Raw genomic sequence first — 27,500 nt, forward strand, 5'->3', positions numbered from 1 at the left:
CACACACACACACACACACACACACACACACACACACACACACACACACACACACACACACACACACACACACACACACACAGAGAGCTTGCTTGACAATGTATGTTGCTCTCCACAGAAAATGGACAAAAACAGAGATGGGGTGGTGACTCTCGATGAATTCATCTTTTCCTGCCAAGAGGTAATCCATGTCCCTTCATCTCCTTCTCCAAATATATCATCTCGCTGTAGCACCCCCTCTTCGAAATTAATCTCGTAATAAATTATCTTTAGATTGTTAAGGGCTTCACTCAGGTTATGTATGGCCAGATTTATTCTGGTTAATCTATTGTTGTCTGGCATGTGGTGTTATTTCAATATATAGGTCTGCTGAGAGCCATTCCAGACCATAATGTGGACCATTTTATTGGCTTTTACCGCCCTCTAGTGGCGAAGCAGTTTATGACCGATATTAGATGCTGGATTCAGAGGCCTTCCCGTCCGCTACTCCCCTTCTGACGTTTTTGTCGATTTTTTTCTTTTACTGACAGGATGAAAACATCATGAGGTCTCTACAACTTTTTGAAAATGTCATCTAAAAATATAAATATATAGAAAGAAGAAGAGAGAAAGCGAGAGCAATGAGATTGATAAAAACATGCAAGAGGAAAACAAGACGACGAGGAGAAGCGGTTGAGCTGGCGACTGAGAGGGAAAAGGGCTTTTTTGGTCGGCGTAGTTTGGACAGGTTGCCACGGTAACGGAACCTACCATCATGATGCTTGGTGTGAGGGGGTTTTGACCTTGAGACCTAAAACCCGAGGGCCCTCCTGACCCTCGATTCGGCCTTTTTGTGAACCTGTAACCTCTAACGTATTACCCCACCCTTTGCCGGCTCCTTGTTATTACTGTTGTCATGGATACCCTCTTCTGAAACAATGTATAGTTCATACCATTGTGTAAATACTGATCCGACCACCATCAAATATTATGTCAAGTATTTATTTTAAGTTATAATTAATAACCGAATCAGCACTTTTGAGTTCCCAAAAGTATCTTACTAATATAAAAACTCAAAGGGAAAGGATTTACAAAAGAATTCAAGTTGCATTCTTGTACAGAAGCAATTAATAATTGATGCATCATTGATCTATGGACATAACAACCTCTTTTAAAATAAACATCCTTGTCATCTATGCCAGAACAGTGTTTTTTTAAAAACATATTTGGCACCCACGCCATTGAGTAGCTGGAACAAAGTTAACCCATCATCGAGGAGATTTTTTTTTTATTGTGGACGATGGGTCAAGATGTACAAATTCCAACTCGTCTGTTTTTCCCGAAAATGCATAAAAATCTGTAATACATATTAAATAATAGCGAATTGCACATGCAGGCCGACAAAAAGGCTTGGTGACCTGGATGTATTAGCCCATGCGTTGACAGTCTTGAGTCTTGTTGTGACGTTGTGATGAATCTTCTGTAAATACATGATGTAATTCCTGTCGCCTGTATCCACTGTCTGGAATCACTTACGTGTTTCTGTCCGTCTGTCTGTCTGTCTGTCTGTCTGTCTGTCTGTCTGTCTGTCTGTCTTTCTGTCAGTTTGTCAGAGTCTCTCTGTGAGATTATACTAAATGATACCTGTTTCTTAATGTGTAGTACTTGGTGTGTGTGTGTGTGTGTGTGTGTGTGTGTGTGTGTGTGTGTGTGTGTGTCTGCAGTATAGTTGGCGGACTAGACGGTAAATTCTACGTTTTGGTGTATGTGCATGCACATGTATCAATGTAGGAGTGTGTATGTGCATGGTGAGCCATTCCTGTTCAACAGTACATTAGAAAGGGTCATTTCTCATAGGATTTCGGTTTTCCTTGCCCCCCCGCCCCAAAATAAACACCTAAAAGCACACACCTCCTGACCTGCACGGCCAAAGTGGAAGGCGATTTCCGGCGCAGGAGCTGTTGCTTTCTTCCGTTCCATTAAAAACATTCAGTAACCAACCTTTCACTGTGAGAGAGAAACAGAGCAGAAGAGCAGGACGGAGAGGCGGCGGGAAAATGCAAGGGTGGAAAGGAGTGAAGAGGAACAAGAGGGGGCAAAAAAAGAAAAAAAAGAGGAGAATTGAGTCGACCTTTGACCACTGATTCTGAAGGAATGGAAGCCATGGTCCAAACAAGAGCCGTCTCTATGAGGATTGAGCAAGACAAAAAAATAAAATAAAAATAAATACACAGATTCATAAATGTTTTACTGTCACGCCCTCTCACTGTGCTACCGATAGTATTACAGGATTCTCTGCCGAGACGCGGTGGGCAAATCTCAACTACACCCATGACAACATATAGACTGACTGACGAACAGGCAGACAAACAGATCAGATCTGTCAGAATGAAATAATGTGTGTATTGAAATATTGTATAAAATAATTACATTTATCAATAAAATTTTCAAAAAAGGTTCCTTTTGTCTTCCCGCAGATCTTTAGTGTTTGTTTGGCCATAGTTTGATATAGCACGTTTCAACATCAAAGCAACTTTTATGCATCATAAACATTGCAAAGGTCCACATGATGACAGTTTATATTGTTATGTACACGACTATACAACGTAAATACAAAAGTGTTGCACATTTTTCCTTGAGCCATAAGGCCACTGCCCAACAATGAACCATCATCTGCATCAAGATAAAGAAAGTTTAATCCCCATTAACTCAACATGCATCCCGCTCCTTATCACCCAAAATACACCCTCTCTTTGTTTTTTCCTTCATTTATTTCCTCCTGTCACGTCATTTTCTTTTTATTACTCTAAGAACCATATGCAAAATACTTCCCAGGGTCTGTACAATACATCACACCTATGCATGTACATCAGAGGATGTGACGCATTATAATCGGTGTGCAACATTATGATATAAGGAAGGGAGGCCTTATAAATATAAATTTATATAATACGTTTTGTTAAGCATCATAAAACAGCACATTCTAAGAAGAACAAAGATGTTCCACATTTTTAACAAGGCGTGCTGCAATACTATTTAAATTCCCTGGTCCGTCACTGAAAGTGACTTAACATGGTCCTATGGGTCAGTTACAGATAAAGAAATGTTGTGTTAATAGAAGGGAAATTGCCTCTCGATGCTTTACTATTAGACAGGAAAGGTACAAGACAGAAAAGGATAAGACCAGCCATGTTTGACAACGCGTGTCTACAAACTCCAACCAGGATCTGAAAAGACCGTCTTTCCAGCTTGTTCAATGTCAGATTTAACAAGATTCAACGATACAGCAAGACCGAGTTCCATTTCTCCCCCCAAGGCAACATCCATCACCGTGTGGTCCGGTTTCCCCAATATCCCGGACAGATTGTCCCACATTTTTCTCAAGTCTTTTTCCATTGATGAGGAAGATGTCTCATGGATTCTGTCCTTCATGGAAGTCTTAATTTATTCATGTACGTATTTTGTTTTGTTGCTGCTGCTGCCGCAGTTCTTCAGGGTTGATTTAAAAAAACGAAAACAAAAAAAAAGTTCATGGATTATTACAGTTAATACTGTATCGCTAAAACGTAATGTGAATTATCGCGTCTCCTAGTCCCGCTCCTCGGCCCAGGGCTGCAGGTTCTGCAGGGCGTACAGGGAGGAGTTGTGGGCGCACAGCGGGTCCGAGGCCTCGGCCTGGCTCAGGGACTTGTGCAGGGCGGAGTGCTGCAGCTGGAGGATCAGCCGGTTGGCCTGCTGCCGCTCCGCCTCCCGCTCCTCGGCCGTCTGCCTCCTGGAGGAAGCAACGCGAGGGTTTGAAATAAACATATCAAAGTAAACAAATCCAACCAAGCAAGCAGATTCCGATGCATGTTATGCTACAACAACCCAAACAAAGTTCAATGCGCATTTCCATCAAACGCGTTTTACGAAAAAAATCTTAGGAAACGTATTTCATTTGACAAAACAAAATTTGTATAAGTCATTTCCTTTGGCTTTCTTTCTTTTTTTTTTTTGAACAACATTTGGAATGAATGTCCGATTCATTTGAAGGATCAATCAGGTAATATTTGTTTTTCGTGAGAAGCAGAACTCTTCTAACAATCGAATCACGTCACTTCTATCTAGTTTCCGAGCATTTATTTAGTAGAATTCAAAATAGGGGGTTTGAAGGCTGTCATTTCGCTGTAACCCCCCCCCCAAAAAAAAAACAAAACACAGCTTGTTGTTTTCTATTCATTGAAGACGTTCTGTTGATGTATGGTGAGGGTCTAATCCCCGATGTGAACTGCAGTAATTATTGTTTGATTTTCCAGGCAGTCGTTGATGGACACTTGACAAATGGCAGTGGTGGAAGAGGTACTGAGACCGTTTACTTTAGTAAAAAGTACAAATACCCTTCCACAAAATTACTCTAAAAGTGAAAAGTACCACATTGAGAGTTCTACTTATGTATAAGTACATACGCACTTTCTCTTAAATGTACGTCAAGTATTAAAGCGCTATAACTGAGCCTACAATACGGAATAACGTGCGACTGTTTTCCATAAGCTCTACTCATGTAGATCCCATTTGCAATTTACCAAAAGCTAGTACAGCTGGTGTCATAGTAATTTAGACGCATAGCAAAATAATTCATCACTGATCGAAATAGCACAATAAAAGTATAGTCGTATTTTCTCACAGTCGAGTAAAAGTCAAAAGTCTGAAACTGAATATACTTAAGGGCAGATACGTGAAATTTTGACTTAAGTACAGAAACAAAGTACGTGTACGTTGTTACCTGACGCCGCTGACACTGATAATCAGTGTTTAATCATCATAGAGGTGTTAGATGACGGAGAATGGAGCTCAATTTGGATTATTTCAAATTGTATTCAAACGATTCAAAATGTTTCATTTAATTTTAGTCTGATTGAGTTTCAGAGAAGCCTAACCTAATAAAGTTACGCATAATTGGATTCGACCTTCATTATATGCCGCCCAGATATTGTTCCGGGGAAATAATAATTCGCCGGCTCATCCGGGAACTCGCGCCGGCCGACGCGGTTCCTTCTGCGTTCAAAAGGTTAAAGGTCACGTTTGACCGCCGCTCCTGCTCCGCCGTCCCGGGCGGGGGACTCGGCGCGATGCCGTCAACGACCGAAGCCGACCCTACACGGCGCGTTTTACTTGAGCTGCTGTTCCCCCCCACCACCCCCAAGTCGCTCCGCACCGACCTCCACTTGGTCCGGCGGTTCTGGAACCAGGTCTTGACCTGGGCGTCCGTCATCTTCAGGCTCTTGGCGAGGGCGGCGCGCTCGGCGCTCGCCAGGTACTTCTGCCGGTGGAAGCGCTTCTCCAGCTCGCAGATCTGCACGCGTGAGAAGGACGTGCGCGGCTTCTTCCGCTTGGGCGGCGTCCGGTTCTGGTACGGGTGACCGATCCGCCGGGTGACGGCGAACGGAACCAGGGCGGCTGCAGGGAGGGGAGGGCGGCGAGGACGCAGAATACGCGTGGGTTATACACTGTTCTTTTTGTTGCTGTTGTTGTTGTTGTTGTTGTTGTTGTTGTTTTGTTTTTTTGTTTTTTAAATATGAATATTTAACGCGTGCGTCGTTTGGTCATGAAAAGTTGAACCGAATTTTTGTTTTTTTTACTTTACTTTAAATACCGATCCGTCCACCTCACCAGGATCTACCCCTTTATTCTTAAAATATAACCCACTGCACATCCTATACATACAGCACATTTCTTCAAGCTTAAACATAATAATAATATAATGATGTAAATATAATACTTATGCCGACTGTAAGTTGTGAGTAAAATACCCTTTAACCCTATTTCTTACAAAACGTTTTTCTTTCTAATAATAACTGCAACCGAATTGTGTCTGCACGGGCCCCAGGAGCAAATTCGAAATTTGAAATCCCATTCACTTTTTTTTATTTTTTTTTATCTCATAAACACATATTTGTGTAGCACATTTCATACTCGGTTGAATTTCAGGGTGCTTTACACGAGGCATTACAATTCATCACGTAAATGCAGAGAATAGTAAAAGTACAGAAATAAAAAGCTACACACGTTTTAAAATACACTGAAATCATAGATCACAGGTAAAAGTGCAATTTCAACCACACACAATATACTTAAGTTCAACGTGATATGCATGCAAATAATCGAAATCATTTTCAATTATTCAATCTTGTTGTAACACAAGGAGCACGTAGTATGCACTGGTTTTATAGCTTTCATTTTATAGTTTATTTATTCCAAATTATTTCGTCAATTATTCGTGAATATTTCGTTTCACATTGAGTGCGGTTATAATTTCGTATTGGGTTGTCAAGCTTCTAGAATATAATTTAGATTTTTTTTTAATGTATATATATTATAACAGGGAGTCAGCTTGGTTGTCACTAGAATACACGCGTGATGTATCTCTGAGTTGCCCTACAAATACAATGACCTCAGTAAAAAAAACACTGATGTTAAGTTTACATTATGACATGATACAATATTAAAAGTCTGAAGCCAAGGAAGGAAGCAAAATAACGCCTTGGACACATGCTCCGTTTTTAGATTGGATTCAGTTTCCTAATGTATCAAGCAGTGGAGTATATCATTTTGAAGGATATCTACCTGATATTCTGTCTTTGGAGAACCTGTTCCCTATCCACGGGAAGCAGAGCCCTCCGAACCCAGACACCGCGCTCTGGACCGGGGCTGGAGGCCCCGGGGCCGCCATGGGTCTGTGGGCCGGGACCCTGATCACTCCCCGGCTGCCGAGGCTCCTGCTGTCGCCGTAGGCACCCGGGGCGTCTACCGGAGGTACCACACCGGAGAGGGAGATGGACAGGGCCGTGTAGGACGGTGCGGTGGAGCCAGCCGGGCTTCCCAGGCTGTAGTAACCGTCCCCGGTGCTTAAATCCGAACCGCTTTGTCTGCCGCCGGTCCGGCCGGCGTCCGGGTCGGCGCCGGCTCCTGCGCCGAGGATCTGGTCGATCCCGAAGCTGATGGGTTCGTGGTGAGCCGGTTTGGGGGGAGGGCTCGGCGCGCTCGGTGCTTGCTCCATCCCCAACATTCAAAACCCCCCCAAAAAAGAGCAGAAAAAAAAATGTGATGTCTTTTTTGATTTTTAAAGAATAATCTTAAAAACCTTTGTTGCCAAAAGTCATATTTCCGTTAATAATAATCCAGGTGTCTATGGCCGGGGTTCCACTCTTCGGAGACGCTCCTCTCTCCGCGGCGGTGAAAGTTTGACGAGCTTTTGGGGAGAAGTGACGCTCTGTGCCGCTCAGCGCGTCGACGCGTCTCCACTCCCCGCCCCGCGCGCGGTCCTGACTCCTGCTCCATCTTCCTCCACCTTTCATTGGCTGCCACTAAAAGTCACTGATTGAATGTTAATGGCTGTGTTTCAGCACAATAATCGGCCTTGTGCGAAAAGAAGAGATTTCCCTTAACTTTTTAGACAATCGCCCCCCCCCCCCCCCGCATCATCTGCGTCTGGACGTACTGTACATCTACCGAGTATAATGTAGTTGAATAATAAGGAAATGCTGACCCAGAGTTTTTTTTGTTTTTGATTTTGTCTCACTCAGCTGATTTTTTTTTTATAGTATCTGGTCTTTTAAAGAGGTAGTAACAAGACACAACACTGGGATCATGGGGATTTTTGGAAATGACAGGTATGAAACACAGATGACTACAATTACTCGCATTTATCTCCATTATCTTGCACTATAGGGTATTGTGCGTAAGCCGTTTCAAAGTAACTAACGAAATGAATTTTTCATTCACTTTTTCTTTTATATCATCCTGTAGCATGTAATCGAATTTTTTTTTAGATTTAAAAAAATACAAGTCAATAAGCTCTCGGACGATGAAAATGTAGATCCATTGAAGTTGATGACAGGTGCATGCGCAGTATGACCCACAACGTTATTTTTTCGCCTTATTTAAAATCACAATAATGTGACACCATGGAAGTCAATTTTCCGTTAAGAGAAGCGTGTCGCACACCGTTACGTAGGGTCATATTCGTTGCTATGGTCACATTAAATGGGCTGACAGGGGAAGGCCATGGGCCACAGATAAACTGATCAGTTTCACTGAAACTGACGCCAAAAGTGACCATTTAATCTAATTTCCACTCACTCCACTCCGGGTCAGTCAGATGCCCCATGGACATAAATGTCAAGCTTTCAGACTCACATTGGCCCTCTATATTAAACAAATCACCAGTATTTAAAGTGTTATCTAAAATATTGCAAGCCATTATGTTAGGTTGAATGAAAGTTTTACATCAAAAAATATTTAATTGACCTATTATTTTGCATGGATCTATTTATACTACTGGACCTTTTCGATTAATCTTTCGTTAATAATCCAAGGTAATTTAATAAATTAAATATTACCCAATGAATTAATCCACTATTGTGCATAAAAATAAATAAATGAATAAATAAATGTATAAATAAATAAATCATCTCGAGACTGAAATGACGGTCACTTGTGAAAGCGTCCCTTTCTCAATCGGGCGTAGCGGAAATGTAAAGAAAAATATGAAATAAGATCCACATTTCCCCCTTCCACAATATAAGGCAATATGAGCTGGTCAGGGCCCGAGGTGTTATTTTTGGCAATATGGACAGACTGAGTGCTGGCCAGGCCACGTTGCCATATGTGAGCTCACCGGTGGTTTGATGAGGGAGAAGTGCTCTGTCAGAGCTGTCATTGGAGACATTTTCATGTCCCCCTTCTGAAATAATAATAATTTAAAAAAAAAAACCGTTTCATAACAAAAACCAAATGGGTAGATTTTCGCAACAGTTTTATACATTTAATTTATACAGTATAGTATTACAACAAGCGCACAAACACCTCTTTAAAGTGATTTTATATTGTAGTCACATAAACACACCGGTAATGGGTTAGATGTCCTGCGTGTCTCTGTCCACAGCGAGGACACACTAAACGGTTGTAGGAGCAGACGGAGCCTCACTGGTTCCAGATCTTGGGTGTTAGTAATCCGATGTAATCCAATGATTAGGAGTGATTATGACCTATTAGGCCAGACCAACCACACAGCATCAGATCCTTCATTATAGGCTTTTCATGATGACTGGCCACAGAACTTCGCACCTTTTTTCCTTTCTTATTTGAATTCACAACCGTACCATTAAAAATTAAAAAGAGAGAACGGGGAGGGAGGAACCCCCCCCTAAAATACAGCAAAATCCAGACGACCATGAACATTTCCCCCGGGTTTATTTCGTTCCGGAATAAGGCCAAATTATTTTGATATTGGCACATTATTATAGTCTTCTATACCCAGGAAAAGCCTGCCTCATGGTTTATATGAACAATTAGGATCATGCACATCAATCCTGTTTTCTTTTTTTTTTTTTTCCCTTTATCTTTTTTTTTTTTTTTTTTGTTCCTCAAAAGCAATATAAAGCTGACACCCGGTTCCAAAGTCCAAAAAGAAACGACAACAAAAGACTGAAAGAGCGCGATTTGTTTGAGAAATTACCGCTTGATCTGCATAATCGTGGTCCGGGCCCGCGGCTGCGTTTTTATTGCGCGTCTGCGCGGTTATCAATTTGAGCGGCGGCGCTGACTTCTTAAAAGGGGACGAGGCCCCTGAATAATGAATGACACGCTTTTATATTGTCGCTAAAGTGCCCGTGATGTTACAATATGAAAAGGCAGCGGTAAGTAATAGTGCGTTTAAAGGGCTTGTATAGTGTATTATTATGATGTAAAAGAGAGTGAGAGGGGCCTGGGAAGGGAGGCGAGAGGAGCGCGGCACCCAGAGAGAGATTGTTTTATTCCAATAAGGGAGAAGACTGGAGAGGAGATGAGTTTGCCTCGCAGCGAAATGGGCCAGTTAATGAAACTTTACCGCAGCTAACGATCCCCCCCCCCCACCCCCCACCATCACCCGCACTCTAAAAACCACCCTTATGAAATATTTAAACTATTTAATATAGGTAGTATTAAGCTGAAAGACATTGCCACCGACCATCTGACAACATTTACAAGGCTGAATATTTTTTAAGAGTTGGATAAATAAAGCTTTATTGCCCCCTCCACCCCCACACCCCCATTCTCTGATGAGACACAAGTCCTCCTATAAATCACAATCAGGGGAGTGTGAAAACATTGGGAATGATTCTTTTCTTTCGGAGGCTTGATTTAATCTGGTCTAATTCAGAGCAATGCATGCGTCCTTTTGCGCCGACACACAGAATCTTTATCAATATATAAGCCCCTCTTTACGCCGGTGGGGAGAGGGATGGCCTGGTCGAGGCTCCAGTTTTGGGAGTATAGTGTTTCATATTGACAAGCTCGCTGGGATTGTTTGCGAGCGAGGAGAGGAATGGGATCTCCCATCGGGGACCCGTTTAGGAGCATCATCTACGGCTTTGCTCCGCCGCTCTTGCTTTTTTCTTACAGCTGCGAAGAGCTCATCCAACGCAAGATATAACCCACGAAGTTGGATCGATACGACGGGCCGTGGCCTGATAAACATCAAGGGTCTTGAGGGCCCCGTGCTCCTAGTACGGGGCCCGTGTGTCTAACGTGCGGACGTCTAATAGTCCAGAATCCTCCAGAACGTGGTCCTTTTGTCCTTTTTTTGCGAGTCAGTCTTTTGAGTATCTCACAGGGGGTTTATAACTTTTATTTACTCCATCCAATATTATAGTTTGTGTTGGAATGTTGCCTTTTATCCACATGCAACCCGATAGGCCAACAGGGAATGATCTGCAGTGATGCAAACAATAGAAATCCATAATTAGATCCGCATGCAAACCAGATCGAAATGAAATAAAGCAAAATCAATAACGGGAATGTTTTTAATGTTTTCAACACTGCAGGCTCTTCCCCGATCGACATGGCGATGCTATCAGGATGCACATTTAATAACAATGATCTAGCGATACGGAAAATATTTTTTGGCGGCGTACCTTGCGTTCTCGTTACAGTCGAGGGGCAACGCTCTCTTTGTCCGTGCGTGTGTTTGTGTACGTGCGCGCACGCCCCCTGCGCGCACGCGCGCCCGTGTGTGTGTGCGCAGCATGTTAGCCCGTCTGATGGTTGAATGCACGACTGCCTCTTCACGCTGGTTTAAGTCAGGGGGAGAGAAAGGGAGGGCGGTGCGGGGAGAGAGGGAGACGAGGAGGACGAAAGGGGGAGGAGTGGTGACCACACAGACGTGAATTACAGGGATGGGCAGAGAGCAGAAGAGGATGGCTGGAAGGGTAGATGGGTGGAAGGATGGATGGATGGATGGATAGATGGCAGAGATTGAGACGCGGGAGAAAGAGTTAAAGCATTAGCGGAGATTGTTTGAGAGCTGATGATAATTGAACACATGGCTCTGGTTTAGAGAGAGAGAGGGAGAGGGAGAGAGAGAGAGAGAGAGAGCGAGAGAGAGAGGGAGGGTTCATTTTCGACTTCTTTTAATCTTTGCTGAGCTTTGAATTTTGACTGCTATCGCAAAAGAAAGAAATGTAGATAGAAGTTATCAGTTATTTCTCTAAAAACCAAAGCGGCATACCAGCACTTGTTTATATAATACATTTGTGGGTAGCCGGGTTTGCTGCGGCATCAATGAGTCACAGTAGTACTTGTGTGTGTGTGTGTGTGTGTGTGTGTGTGTGTGTGTGTGTGTGTGTGTGTGTGTGTGAGAGAGAGTGTGTCCCTGTGTGTGTATCCTAGGTTTGTGCACACATGTGTTTAAGAGCAGCTGAGTGTTGCTGAACGCCCCCGGTCATAGAGCTAATGTGTTAATTCATTACTGCTTGTATCAGTAGCATTGTGTCAGAGCTGTGTTTCCCCGAGCCCCTCTCTCTCTCTCTCTCTCTCTCTCTCTCTCTCTCTCTCTCTCTCTCTCTACGCTTCATAAAAGCCGATTATCCCGCATGTCGCCACCCTTCCAGCCATTCTCTCCTGCCTCTTGACCTCCTCACCCCTCCTGTTGCCTGCCCGCGGGGCGCGCACGCGGGGGAAAGAGTGGGTGAGGGCGGGGGGTGGCAGGGGACCAGCTGCCACCGGCCACAGTGCTGCGGTGCCTGGCAGAGGGAGCTCCTCTCCGGCCCCCTGCGTGGAGGGCCCTTCTGGCCCCTCAGGGCGGGTGGAGGCGGGGGCACCAGCCTCATGCCACCAGCTCCACCTGTCCCTCCTCAGGCGCAGGAGCGTGACTGATCTGACGCAAAAGCACACGCACCAGCATGCGCACACACCAACACACACACACACCAACACACACACACACACACACACACACAATGAGATCTGGTTCTCCTCACACACACACACATACATCATACACACATTCTGATTTGATTAACATACGTGCATGCAGATATATATACACACATGTAAACACATACAGAATGTGTGCATTATCCCCCTGCTCTCTCTGATCTCTCTCTCACACACACACACACACACACACACACACACACACACACGCACGCACGCACGCACATGCACACACACACACACACACACACACACACACACACACATAGAGGCACTTTGCTGCCAGGCGTGAAAGAGTGCGAGCTAAGTGAGGCCACTCCGGAGCTCGATTCTCTCTATTGATTTCCCATTATCAGAGCGGAGTCCCCGGTGAGTCATTAGTGCCGGGATCAAACAGACAGAGAGAAGAGTAATACCAGTCACTTACACCAGCACGGGGAGATCACCTTTCTCCCCCCAGGGTAGGAAGGCCAGGGAGGAGCGGTGGAGGAGAGGAAACGAGGATGTTTGGGGGGAGCGGGTGGGGTGGGGGGGGGGGGGGGTGAGGGCTAACAGATGGAGATATCTAGAGAGAAGAAGAGAGGAGGGGAGAGAGAGAGAGAGAGAGAGAGAGAGAGAGAGAGAGAGAGAGAGCGATGGAAGGGAAGGGGGTGGGCGAGGGAAACGTTTAAGGCTAAATTGTAGACGCTCTTTGATCACTTTATTTGGCCGCTCCGCTTCATCGGCTGCGGTCGGAAACTGTCTGTCTGTCCGTCCGTCAGCTCCTCCGCCCGTCTCCCCCCGTTTACGGGCCGGTCGAGCCGGAGCGCTCGAGCCCCCCCCCCCTGCTTTTGATCGCCACTGAGTTCAGGTCATGACGTTTTCATCGTGTTTTTTTTAAGTTGCCTCTCTCGGTCCAATTCTTCCAAAACTCTTCTAACTCGACCCCCCCCCCCAACGGTAATCTTGTAATCTGGTTTACAAAAAAAAAAAAAAAAAAAAAATCCGATGATGAATGGTTTCATGTATCTAGTCGTGGCCACTACGCAAGTGGGGGAGTGGGGGAGTGAGCAATCGAGCGAGATGGAATTATGGAGGGAGAGGGAGAGGGAGGGATGGAGGGAGGGATATGAAATGTGAGATATTCATTTTGGCCCCTTTTGTTTCTCTCGTAGTTGGTCTCTTGTGAATCAGGAGGGAGAATGAATTCTTACGATAAATCAACCGCCATCCATCATATTCTCTTCTGCCTGCCAGCCGTGGAAGTATTACTCTGGCTCTGCTCTGCATTATACTGTACACGCACACACACACACACACACACACACACACACACACGCACACACACGCATGCACACACGGCTCATATGGGGGTGACCCTGGCCTGACCCCCCCTGCTGACCCCCAATCTGTTCCCCAACCTCACACCACGAGAGACCGGGGCACACCGGGAGAGGAAAACACACACACACACACACACACACACACACACACACACACACACACACACACACACACACACACACACACACACACTGAATGTGCATATTGGCATATCTAACAACCTGTGTAAAAGACTGATGGATATCTTCTCAGACAGTACCATGTGTGTGGACTGGACGGTGTGTGTGTGTGTGTGTGTGTGTGTGTGTGTGTGTGTGAGGGTGTGCGTGTAAAATGTGTGTGTGTGTGTGTGTGTGTGTGTGTGTGTGTGTGTGATTGTGATGTGCTGTACCCTCTGCCCCCTCCCACTGGTGTTAATTGATTCTTGGTGCGCAACGCTGATTGGTGTGAGGACCCCTAGGGGTGGGCTCAGTCCACAGATGCCCCCCCCCTCTCCATTCCTGTAACACACACACACGCACACACATACACACACACACACACACACACACACACAAACACACACATATACGCATGTCCAAATTCAATGTATATCAAGGTATGTTCTCCCATATTCACAAGCAGTAGCAGAAAGAGTGACGCAGGCGCACACACACACACACACACACACACACACACACACACACACACACACACACACACACACACACACACACACACACACACACACACACACAAACACACACACACACACACAACAGATCTTTCAGGGGGATTTCACACCCCAGTAAAGAGGAAGCTGGCTAGCTGACACGAGCAGATTGTGCATCACACGCGACGACACACATAAAAAAAAGTGTCTTTTAGGTAACTCACCGACAATGTGAGGTGGGCGTAGGTGTGTGTGCGTGTGTGTGTGTGTGTGCGTGTGTGTGTGTGTGTGTGTGTGTGTGTGTGTGTGTGTCTGTGTCTGTGTGTGTGTGTGTGTGCTAGGTGTGATGAGAAAGCGAGGGAGAGAGTGAGGGATGAATCCGCGGTTATTAATTTCCAGCCGCGGCCCCTGGGTGAGATGTTAATATAGGCTGATTGTGACTAATTTCTTATTAATTGCCATCAGCGTCACAGTGGCCAGTAATCTGGCTAATTTGTCGAAATGAATTTGGTTTTCGGACGCATTTTACTTGCAGGTGGGGAGGTGGGGTCCTCCTGCTCATCACACACAACAAACATTGGGGTCTAGAGGAGGAACTTAGTGTGTGTGTGTCCCAGAATCTATTCATCTGTCCACAATAAAAACGCATCTCAGCTGTGAAGGCCGGTGGACGTGCTCCTCACCGCTGCTCAGGCTCCGTGTGTGGTTTCGCCCGCTTTGCCGAAAGTCTTTTTTTTTTTTTTTTTCCCCCCGTGCATACATGTAAACACGCCCCGCGATCAGGGCAATATCTCCGCTCGCATGTTAAGTGCGGCGATGCGGGGGTCAGCCGGAGCTATTTCCCCTGTTTGTTGGATGTTTATAGCTTCCGTTAGCGCAGTTGAGAACGAGCACTGTGGAAACGGCAGACACAAAATCCAAATCCCCCCCCATAAAAGAAGAGGTGCCCTCTGGGCAGCCATAGCTCATACTTGGCCTGATTTAGTGGCAGCCCGGAATCTGGGCTTGAATAAAGACAGAGAGACGGCGAGAGAGGGGGAGAGAGAGAGGGATAGACGGAGAGCGCGAGAGAGGGAAAGAGAGCTCCGTGCCGGTGATAAATAGCCCCGGCTCTCTCTATTGCATTAGCCGCCCGGGCCGATAGATTGCGGGCCCAATAGACCCAGACGTATGCGATTGGTTTCTCATATAAAAGTTGCATATTAAATTCCTTCACAGGACTCAGCCCCCCCACCCCGACCCCCCTCCCCCAACACACACACACACACACACACACACCCCATAAGGGAAGGAATGAAGGAAGGAACGATAGAAGCAGAGCGAGAGAGAGAGAGAGAGGGAGAGAGAGAGAGACGCTCTGGGTTGAACGAGGGCCGAGACGATTTGGCGATGTGATGGCGGCGAGGGGGGTGAGGGGTGGGGCGGGGCGGGGGTGAGGCTGATAGTCGTCGAAAAGACAAATGGCGATGTCGCGTATTTAATAAGCCCGTGGATATTGGGTGGAGAATGCCACTATAGGTCCATTTAATCAGCATTGCTTTCCCGATGAAGATTTCTCTTCTTCTGTTGTTGTTGTTGTACCCCCACCCGCCAACACCACCACCACCGCCACAGCCCCGCCGTTCCTCCCTCCTCTCATTCCTCAGCCGCTCTGAACGTGCTAACGACCTCTCTAATTGTCTCCATGCTCATTAGGAGGCTGAGGGTTTTAATAGTAATTAATCTGTCATTTGCCAACATGCGAACACGAGCCGCCGAGGTTTGTTCGTCTCCGTGCCGAGGCGCTGGTAATGCGCGAGTGAGGGAGGACAACATCCCGCTAATTTAGCTCATCACCGTTAATCGGTTGTTAAGTGCCTTTAATTACCAAGGCAGGCGCTGGGGTTTCGGGGCGGCGCCGATTGAAGAAGGAGAGGGTTTAGAGAGATGGAGGAAGAGATTGGAATGATTGTCTCCGCTCCCCTGATGGATACTGCGTCAACCTGGAGGGGAGACAAAAAAAAAAAAAACCCCCAAAAAAAAAAAAACGAAACCAAAAAATAAAAAAAAAAAGCCGATACCACGATAAATGACCGATGCTGAGGAGGAGTCGACAAATTGCCGCTCGCTCGTAGTTCCGCCGTCTTAGCCGCGTGATTTGCTCCGTTTTCTCTCTCACCGCCCTCATTCCTGGCTCCCGTCTTCCCGCCTCACCTTCTTACCTCCACCCTTCTCGCTGTCACTCTCTCACTCTCTCACTTTCTCTCGATATTATTAACTCATTAAGTTTTTTCATTATTTTTAATAAAAGATGAGTTATGGCTTTAGTGTCGGTGTGGCAGCAATCTCCCCCTATCCCTCTCTTCTCTCTCTCTCTCTCTTCTCTCCCTCTGTCTCTCTCTTCTCTCTCTCTCTCTCTCCCTCTCTTCTCTCTCTCTCCATGTCACCCCCCCCCCCCCACCGACCCGCCCATCTCTGTCCTTCTCAGCCATATTGTGTCTTCCTTTATCCATTTGACCCTTGAACTGTAGCTTCTGACCCCTGTATTACCGGCTGGAACCTTCTGTCCATCTTCTTCTCTTTCGCCACATTTGCCCCGCCATCTATCCATCATCCTCCTCCTCATAGCGCTCAGCAGTCCTCGGATGGCATTCATAAGATTTATGATTTTCTCTCAGAGAGAGAGAGAGAGAGAGAGAGAGAGAGAGAGAGAGAGAGAGAGAGACTTGTCGATGACATACTGTAAGATTGATAGCTTATACAAAGCTGTGTGTGTGTGCACGTGGGGAAGAATTGTGTGTTTTGTTTTTCCTCCACATTAATCCAATGTTAAAGTAGCGATGATGAATGGTTTTCATGTCAGTGGTCACTATGAGATGGAGAGAGAGAGAGAGAGAGAGAGAGAGGGAAAGAAAGAGAAGTGACCTGAACCATAAGACCACCGAGGGGCAAATATCGGTGCTGCGATAGACTACTGTGAAAAGTAATGAAATCATAATGACTGTCCTCCAATTATGTCAAAAGTGAAAGATTATTATTATTTTTTCTTTGTAATCACAGTAATAATGGCGTAATGTATGAAGCCGAATTCAAACAACGGCTTCCTCCTCGGTGTGCACAGCTTCAAATTGATGTTGCCATTGAGGAAATGTAGGTGGGAAATATTAACCAAAAATGAGTGAGTGTCTTTATTTACCGTACAATGGTGCATTAAAATGCAAAATTAATTTTGACATCATCCCATAGCCCGTTCCACTTCAGCTGAGGTGCCACACATACCTTTGTGGTCTGTAAATGTCAGGCTCGAAGCGTCATCCAATATCCCTTTATCCCCTTTAATGAGGTTGGATTCCACTTACACATTTCCTGTTTATATTTATTTATTTACAATCACATGTCAGTTTTGAAGTCCTGGGGTACAAAACAAAATGCCGTATTATTCGGTCGCCTCAATGAATGGGGGATGGTAACGGCAAAGTTTGGAGATGGTTCCTTTTTTATCAGAGGGCTTAATACAGTACACACGTCGGACATGTTTTATTCTTTAAAAATACATTTCCAGTCGTCCGTTCCTTGTGGTTCAGTCCAACATCAGTAAGTTAACGATCAAAGATGTTGCTCATGTCGGAGCTGTGATTCCGGACGCAGCCACTAGGGGGCACTGTAGCTGTATCATCAGCAGAGCAGCTTTGAAGCCTCTGGGTACAGGGAGACCATGATTAGTTCAGGTCCGATGGCGAGGTCTTTTAGGGCCGTGCACTTCAGGATTATGTGCTGTGAGACCACCCTGTGTTCCTGCTGTGGCCCAACGTTTAGCTCCAGTACTCCTCCATCCAGTCAGGCTTTTTGTTTTTGTGAAGTTATCGGTGAAATGGGCGCTAAGGGAAAAGAGAGACACACAGAAATAGAGATCAAAACCAAGACAATTGGTTCACCGATTGAAGCTGATTTGAAGAAGTTGTGACTGGTGGTGGGAGATCTTGTGCACTTTAACGCGGTGAGGAATGACCGTGATCCTACAAGGTCTAAATTGATGACTCAAATCTGTAAATGAGTATATTATTTACTTATTTTTATTAATTAATTTGTTTGCTTTTTAAAATAGCTTTTATTACGATTTGATTGCCTTCTATTGATGTGAAGCACTTTCAGTTGCATATCATGTGTATGAACGATACTAGACATCTAAAGATTATTGTTATTTTTATTAAGGGGAAGTGATGCTCTAAGCATATCAGGAAATTAGCTTCCATTAATGAGAGTATGTACATTCGATTTTTCTAAATATTTTTCTAGACTTTCTAGGATCGCATTCTACCCTCAGTCGTTCTCTTCTGTGTTATATTCACCTCCTCTCAGTTTGATTATTCCACAGTTGAGTTATATGAAAGACATTTATGGTGGAAAGTAACATGGCACTTTTTTCTCGTGTTGAGCTTAAGTAGAATTTGGAGGTATTTCTACTTTACAAGGGTCATTTCCATTCCAATACATCTCCACTACATTATCAGTAACACCACTAAGTACTATTTATTTTTGCTTTCTATTAAAGTGATACCATCTGTTTATAAAAAGGTGTTATCCTGCCGACAGTAAGAGGAAAGCATTAGAGCGACCAGAACTCGACCAACACTTTCAGTTAAACCAACAGAGGTTAATGCATTAAGGATGGAATGTGCCTTCAACCTGAAAAATGAGATCAGGATGTTTAACTTGAAGTCAGCATGATGTCATACTTGATTATTTTTACTTGAGTGATGTTTAACGGAGGACCTTTTATTTTCTGTAGTATTATAGTATCTATACTATAATACTACAGAAAAAAAATCAACCTGGTCTCACCCTTTATTGTGCTCATAGTCATGAAAATCAATCTATTGAACAAAACCAAAGACATTTTTGGAAAGGTCTCATATTGGAGAGATTTCAGGGGACCCTACACTGAAATATTACTTTAATATTATTTTTGGTACCAAAATAAGGCCAACTGTTGGACAGCTCTGGACATGCACTTTTGGAGGGGTGGTAGTGTCAATAGGGGGCACCACTTAAAATGGCCTAACATATAATTCAGGGCTTTGCAAATTACATATATAAATTCTGACAATGCAGCTATATTCCTCAACCAAATTAACACCTTGTAACACATGCATGTTATTTTTCCTCCTATAAATTAGTTTTGTTTTCAGGTTTTTAATAATACAACTACTTTACCCATAAGGCAATTGCATCAAGATGCATAACAAAATTTTGCAGAATTGTAACTTTTGTAGTTTCTAAGATTAGGGTTTAACGTTGTTGGTTTGAAACTTGTATAAATTATTGTGTAAATATTACGTAATGTATAAAATAACTTGTTTTTGCTTCTCTAGAAGCCACAAGTCCATATTATATCAACCTTGTTTAAAGAATGTTTTATTCATGATGCCGTGGTGACTACACTACCCATAATCCTAAGTGTAACAGCGACGTCTCTGAATGGTGGGGTTCGCTGTTATCATGGAAATGTTACCGCACTGGCTGATGGGTACACAGGCGTGCAACCGCTGATATTTATATCCAGTTAAATGTATCTCTGAATGAAATTCATACTGAAGGTATAACCCTATGTCACTATATATTCGCCCAAACTTGAAATAGACCATTCAACACCACCATAAACAAAAACTGAAAATAGTATCTCGCTTTTATTTTGTGATTGTCAGAACTAAATTTACAACTTCCCACGGTGGCATACTTTCATCAGGTTAGTTTAAGTGTACATATCTGTACCCCCCTCCTTCCCATGCACCCCGCTTCTAAATTCAAATATAATCTCCCCATTGAAATGAATTGGCTTAGATTTTGTTATGTGTAGCACAAAAATAGTCTGACAAACGTACTCTGGGACACGATTCAATAGATACATTTTTGTGACTATGAGCATTGAGAAGCATGAGACGTGGTTGATACTGTAGGGTATATCCTAATAAAGCAAATAACAGAGGCTTGTCAACAGGCTAAAAAAGACTTCATGGTATGTAATTCGAGAACAGTTAACAGTAATGGGGATAATTACTTGGTCAAAATGAGTTCAAAATGATTTTTATAAGGCCATTATCTAAACAGTATTGTCTGATTCACCTGATGTCCCTTAGCTTAGATGACTGGATTCTGTACATCACAATACATTGGACCATGAACCAAGAGTGAATTTCATATGATCTGTGTTTGTCTGTTTGCTTTGCACATTCTGGGACTTTTTTACAACCCATACCAGTGGAAAACTATAAGGCTTAGACTCTCAGGTGCTGGCCAACGTCGTAATCCAGTTTTTTTCTCTGTCTGTTTATCCACTTGTGTGTCGATGAGGCTAATGGAGGGTCTCTGGGAAGCCACGGTACAAACAGCATCCTTCTCTCCTGCAACAAACTCAGCAACACCTGTTCACAACCAAGCAAAGATAAAATGACTCCGATGGGGAGGCGTGTACTGTGTAATCGCACGTGCAATAATCAATTTAAGGGAGAATTTCTTCTTATTTTTATTCAGGGAAGGCATGCTTCATGGTGATATGATTGGCATCAATTTACCTTTCATTGCCATTGACATCGGTGGGAGCCGAACCATTTGCAAGCTGAATATTAATGGATGGGTTGTTCAGTTCCTGTAAGATAAAGGCTTGTGCTTGTATATCGGCCCTGCTGGTGGAGGGGGTGTAGCCGCACAGCAGCGTCACCTCTGTCAGCTGGTTTCCAGCTGACAGAGGCCAAAATACAAAATATGGAGGCAGAAAAAGAGCATTATAAATATGATACACATACATCCCATACACATGTCATATGTCCAAAATGTTTATTTGATTTATTTTTGGTCAAAAACAAATATTTCCCAGTAATTTAATCTGAGGTGGAAATTGAAGACTCCACTAAATCATTTTCAGTTTCATTCTCCCAGAGCTGTACCCCAATTTTACCTGCTGATAATACTGCAGATGGGCGTCTGCTCCTAGCCTCCCTGTACCTGGGCCACCGACATCCTAGCAGGCAGGCGTAGGCCGTTCTGAAGTCCCTGTTTAAGGCAGCGTATAGAATGGGGTTGAGGGCTGAGTTGGCGTAACCGAGCCACAGCACGACAGAATATTCAGGGCCTGCCTCCGACTGCTCCCTCAGCCCCATCACCGTAAACAGGATGAAGTAGGGGAGCCAGCACACAACGAATGCTCCGATCACCACTGCCAGTGTCACGGTGGCCTTGTGCTCCTTTAGTGCCACGGCTGTGACACTGGAAACCACTGTTGTCATGGTGGGAGGGTTGTTCCTGCAGTTGTAGCTGGTGGTGGTGTAGGCCGGCCTGGAGCTAATTATGCGCTTGGCCTGTGCACGTGCGATGCACAGGATGCGGTGGTACGTCCAGCACATGGCGAGCAGCGGCAGGAAGAAGGTGAACAGAGAGTCGGTCACCACGTAGGGTCCGTTCAGCTCAAAGCGGCACTCCCTCACCGGGTCCCCGGGCCCGCGGTTCTGCACTGTCCCATTTGAGGTGTTCCACCCCATGTGGATGGGCAGAAACGACACCCCCAGAGACACTGTCCACACACACACCATTGCCACGGCAACCCGTCCCGGCAACACCAGCGAGGCGTATCTGAGGGGCATCGTCACGGCCAGGTAGCGGTCCATGCTGATGGCCAGCAGGGTGAGGATGGACGCCGTGCACAGCATGACGTCCATTGAGATGTAGATGTTGCAGAAGGTGGGACCCAGGGGCCATTCGTCGCTCAGCTGAAGGAGAGCGGAGAAGGGCAGGACCAGGATACCCAGCAGCAGGTCTGTGATGGCCAGTGACACGATGAAGCAGTTGGTGAGGCAGCGGAGGCGTCGCGTGGCGCCGACGGCCAGACACACCAGCACGTTACCGCTGATTGTCAGTAGGATGACGAGGGACAGGATGAATCCCAGCAGCACCTTGGGCAGCATTCTCCCCAGAGCTACGTTGGAGCTAATCCGACTGCTTTCTCACCAGAGCCTAATTGGAGCAAGCCTATATCCCAGGGGTCGACTCGCAGCCAATCTCGCAATGTAGTTGTACTTAATTCTAGACAATGCAATCCTTACATTTCTGCGGAGGACACGCGTTTGCAGGGTAACTCTAAATCTCAACACATTTTATTTTGATGATTTGGTCAGGGTGAGCTGCTATAAATGTTAGAGCGAACTTGAGGCCTTTGTGAGTATTTCAATGCACACTCTTAACCAGTTTCGTGTTGGAAGGAGGATGATTTATCAAAACTCTTTGTTCCTCCGACAAATGTTGCTGAAAGGAGCGGATCAAAGATAACAGCATCATAGTGTTGATTTGGGTGATGCTGGTTTCTGGTACTGCTTCCAATGAATGTGACTGGGTCATTGTGGTCCATTGTATTTTTCTGTCTTGAATGCCATCTTCTGAGGCTGCAGTGACGCCTAGTGGAGAAATGGATATGACACACACGGTCTTGGTCACATGGTGGATATGAACAAAATTGACAAACTTTTGAGCAGCTGTCTTTCAGTTTCTCATTTCATAAATTGTCCCGGGGTTGCTGTCAGTTCACTGGTTAATTACTGTCTGTAAAAAAAGTAATCTAATGGGTGGCTTCCAGTGTGTGTTCCAAATTGATGAATTGAATTAAATGAGAATAAAGTTTGTTGTGTTGAGCTTGTTGCACAATTTTTTTACACCACAATTTTTTTCCAGCAGTGACTGTTTTCTTGATGATACCCCTGTTTAATCACGGATTTTAATAATGACACAAATGTTGTGTATGTATAAATATAATTTGGCATAATGCTACATAAGAAGCATACAGATCCAAGCAGCAGTGTCATTAAGAGTGGGCAACAGTGCAGCGTCACATGTACTTTGAGACAAGGCATTGTCTAAACCTAAAGAGAATGAATCCTCAGAGAGTTTAGTCTACTCTAAATTTAGCTTCAAGTGGTTCCCCAGAATCCCTTTTCAACATTTCTTTGTTTGATTTACCATGGATCAGTGTGGCGTCTATAAGTGGATTCATTTAGCTCGCACTGCTTTGACACTCTTGATTTTAGAGAATTAATGATTGACATGACAATGGAGATGCTTGTTCATCTAATGGCAGTGTATTATCTATATATAGACTTGCACATCTAATCATAGTGTCTCGCTCTCTCGCTCTTGCCCCCCCCCCCCCCCCCATCAGTATAGAAATCATTTTTTTATCCCAAAACTGCTGTAAAACCTACTCTATAAACCAAATAATTAATTACACCTCTTTCCAATTTCTAGAAAGTAAAGCACATAAAGACATGCTGCCATTGTAACACTAGCTAATGTGAATTTCAATCAAACTACACTAAAGCCATGAAGCCCAAAAGATGGTTGGTTCATAGTGTATTAAAGTAGTAAAGGCCATCTGTGGCCTTTTAAAAGTCTCCCAACCCTCAGCTCGCCATGTCGTCTGGCAGGAGTGTATTTTTGCCGAGACAATGGCAACATGAATTCTTAATAAACATGCATAACAGCTTTTAGTTGTTAGAAAAAGATTAAGATTTGTCATGCGGCATAAACCATGGGAATTTTTTTTTTTTCAACATCAAATTTTTGTATTCATGTCGTATAAGAAACATATTATACACATTAAATGTCCATAGTTATAAATGGTTCATATTGCTTCTTTTAAAAACGCTTGCATCGACTTAGAGGAGTTATCCATTGTCATGTGGGAAATTGTTCATGCACGATGGAATGAGGATAACTACAGTAGATGGCTGATAAGTTTGTTTGTGTGGGCGGCCCGTGCAAGCAGGTGTTTGCGTCAGTGTTTGGTGGGTGTTATTTGCTTGAATAATTTCCAATGTTGTAATGGATATTGGGAACGTTGCCAAACTTGGTACGTTGCCACCAACTTATCACCTCGCTGAGAGATGCGCGGTTTCCTCACGAAGGCACTAAGTGAAGGATATACCAGCGCCAAAACTACATAAAACTCTGAGTTTCATCTATGCGGTTATTAAAGTACTGACCAAATTCTCTTTTGTCAGAGGTGGAAAATAGGAAAGTATTCACGTATTTTTTTCTGTACTTAAGTTCTCCTTACTTAAGTATGTTCAGTTTCCAAGCAAATATCGAGACTTTTTACTCAACTACATTTCTAACAGTTGTCTTTTCATCTGGATTCATATTTAAATACATTAAGTTCGGAAAATAGTAGTAGTATTTGTATCATGTACATTTTTAAATCAGGATTTATATTTCTATATATCAAAAACAAGACATATCAAGATACTTTATGCCATATCATAGACTGAATTTGACAAGTACTTTTACTTTTAAGATTTTTAGGTATATTTTAGAGCAAGTACTTATGTACTTTTACTTATGTGGTAATGTCAATGTGATAATTTTACTGAAGTAATATTTGTGTGTTTGTATTTGTACTTAAACTACTTGAACTAAAAGCTGTGAGTACTTCTCCCACTACTTTCTTCAGCCTTTTGTCCCTTCCTTGGAACATTTTCTTCAAGACCTTGTCATCGTGGGCTTACAGCTTTTAACTTCATCTAGAGCAAACAGTGCTATCACATCTCATACGCACATTGCAGCTCACGCTTTTTATATATATATATATATATATTTATATATATATATATATATATATATATATATATATGTACAGAGCCAGAGTCAAACCTTCCGAGAACAAACACTTCACACACATTGCTCTCGTGCCCAATGTCTATCACTTCGCCCACTATAATCAGTCTTACAGGCACAGCCACATGGTAGTGGACACGGACACATGCACACACACACACACAGACACACACACACACACGCACGTACGCTCATGCACACACACACACATACACACACACACACACACACACACACACACACACACACAAACACACACACACAGCTGGAATGTAGTTTGGCCTACTGCCAGAAGTAGCCTGATAGAGCAGTCCAGATATGGATATCTGTCACAAAGAGAAACTTGGGAGCTTTAGCAAGCAGTGTAACCTCTGTTACTGTGTGTGTCTGTGTGTGTGTGTGTGTGTGTGTGTGTGTGTGTGTGTGTGTGTGTGTGTGTGTGTGTGTGTGTGTGTGTGTCTGTGTGTGTGTGTGTGTGTGTGTGTGTGTGTGTGTGTGTGTGTGTGTGCGTGCGTGTGCGTGCTAATGCTCCAACATCCATCCAAACAGCCTTCAGCTGAATACATCGTTCCTTTTCCCATGTTAATGTGTTTTTGTGGGTGGGAGCATAAACATATTTGTTTCCTTTGTTTATTTTGTGTAAACATCGGCGTTTGTACTCAGACTCTTGCTCAGGGCTCCTTGCTGATGCCCAAGACATGGAGAGCAACTGGACCTTTGATTGATTAAGTGAGAGGAATAAATTGAATGCACCGGAATGTTATGGATGTACAGTAGTTCTACATGGGATGCACAGTGCAGATATACCTCAGATCTATATATCTAATGTGTGTGTATGTGTGTGTGTATATATATATATGTGTGTGTATATATATATATATATATGTGTGTGTATATATATATATATATATATGCATGTGTATATATGTATATATATATATATATATATATATATATATATATATATATATATATATACATATGTGTATATATGTGTATATATATATGTGTGTGTATATATATACAGTGGTACCTCGACTTACGACCGCATCTACTTACGACTAATCCAAGATACGAGTAGCGATGGTCGCGAAAATTTGTATCGACTTGCGACCGACTGCTCCAAGATACGAGCGTGGAAATTTGCAGTTGGCGCGTCGGCGGCCAGTCAGCAGTCAGTCAGCAGTCAGTCAGCAGTCAGTCAGCGGGCGACCTACATCATGTGTGCACATAGTTCGTGGCTTATCGATATTTCTTTCATATTTACTGTGTTTGTGCTGTGTATTTTGTTTATTTTCACCCTTCATGATTTCATCATTTATATGGGAAAAATAGCTTCGACATACGACTGTTTTAACATACGACCGTTCTTATACAACTAATTACAGTAGTAAGTCGAGGTACCACTGTATTTATATATATACTGTATGTGTGTGCGTGTATATATAAATATGCGTCTGTGTGTGTGTGTGTGTGAATGTGTGTATGTGTGTGTGTAGTATATATATGTATATATCTGTGTGTGTATAAAAAAACTGACTGTAGGTGTGAATGTGAGTGCATGGTTGTTTGTCTCTGTTTGTCCGCCCCGTGATAGACTGGCCACTCCTCTCGTGAAATGACAGCTGGGATGGACTCCAGCACCCCCGCGACCCCTATGAGGATAAGCGGTATAGATAATGGATGGATGGATGGACATATATATATAAATATATATAAGGTATGATAATATATACAGGATGACTCTTATGTACCCTGACCCACTAGTGATGACAATCTTTGGTCATTAGTCAGTGAGTGATTGGATGATTTTAGACAGAGAGAGTGCTTATCTTCCAGTTTTACCTCCTCACCCTGAGACGAGAAAAGTTAATGAAACAAAGAGCACATTTGCACTGTAGTTAATGGAATTTGAGTGTTGAGTATGTAATGGATGAAAATGAATGTCTCTCAGCAAGAAAAAATATTATATTTGTATGTTTTACGTAAAAGTCACCTCTGCAATGGCTTTTGATTCTTTTTTTAAGACATTTCTCATGGTACACACGTATATACCACCGGTCAGCCACAACATTGAAACCACCTAATATGGTGTAGCTCCCCCTCGTGCTGCCAAAACAGCTCTGACCCCTGGAGGCATGGACTCCCCAAGACCTCTGAAGGTGTCCTGTGGTTTCTTGCACCAAGACGTTAGCAGCAGATCCTTTAAGTCCTGGAAGTTGTGAGAAGGGTCGCCCATGGATTGGGCTTGTTGTTCCAGCACATCCCACAGATGCTCCATTGGATTGAGATCTGGGGAATTTGGAGGCCAAGTCAACACCTTGAACTCTTTGTCATGTTCCTCAAACCATTCCTGAACACTTTTTGCAGTGTTGCAGGGAGCATTATCCTGCTGAAAGAGGCCACTCCTATCAGGAAATACTGTTGTCATGAAGGGGTGAACTTGGCCTGCAACAATAGGAAGGTTGTACGTGACAAAGTAACTTCCACATGAATGCCAGGACCCAATGTTTCTCAGCAGAACATTGCACAGAGCATCACACTGCCTCGGCCGGCTTGCCTTCTTCCCATAATGCATCATGATGCCATCTCCTCCCCAGGTAAACAACACAGCCACACCCGACCATCCATATGATGTTAAAGAAAACATGATTCATCAGACCAGGTCACCTTCATC

At 43.9% G+C, this 27,500-nt stretch overlaps 3 protein-coding genes across 7 annotated transcripts in view; 1 reads left to right on the forward strand and 2 right to left on the reverse strand.

Annotated features, from left to right (window-relative positions):
* kcnip1a (Kv channel interacting protein 1 a) overlaps window positions 1-578 on the forward strand; it is a gene marked incomplete at both ends in the record, with an annotated part of 44,123 nt that extends 43,545 nt beyond the window's left edge. For all 5 annotated transcript variants that reach the window (XM_080007888.1, XM_080007890.1, XM_080007887.1 and 2 more), the window contains 2 exons: window positions 119-181; window positions 531-578. In XM_080007888.1, the coding sequence (XP_079864014.1) occupies window positions 119-181; window positions 531-578 (111 nt within the window). The remainder of the gene's footprint in view (window positions 1-118; window positions 182-530) is intronic.
* Window positions 579-3,567: 2,989 nt separating this feature from the next.
* Window positions 3,568-7,015, reverse strand: tlx3a (T cell leukemia homeobox 3a; the record flags this gene model as incomplete). The annotated part of the gene is made up of 3 exons (XM_080008142.1): window positions 3,568-3,751; window positions 5,178-5,415; window positions 6,583-7,015. The coding sequence occupies 3 exons, from the start codon at window positions 7,013-7,015 to the stop codon at window positions 3,568-3,570; spliced, it is 855 nt and encodes a 284-aa protein (XP_079864268.1).
* A 4,826-nt stretch (window positions 7,016-11,841) lies between these two features.
* Window positions 11,842-22,125, reverse strand: hrh2a (histamine receptor H2a; the record flags this gene model as incomplete). The annotated part of the gene is made up of 3 exons (XM_080008143.1): window positions 11,842-12,154; window positions 20,740-20,905; window positions 21,123-22,125. 3 exons carry the CDS (start codon window positions 22,123-22,125, stop codon window positions 11,842-11,844), a joined length of 1,482 nt encoding a protein of 493 aa, XP_079864269.1.
* Between the last annotated feature and the right edge of the window lie 5,375 nt (window positions 22,126-27,500).

This window comes from Zeus faber (genome assembly GCF_960531495.2).
Source record: "Zeus faber genome assembly, chromosome: 10".
NCBI lineage: Eukaryota > Metazoa > Chordata > Actinopteri > Zeiformes > Zeidae > Zeus > Zeus faber.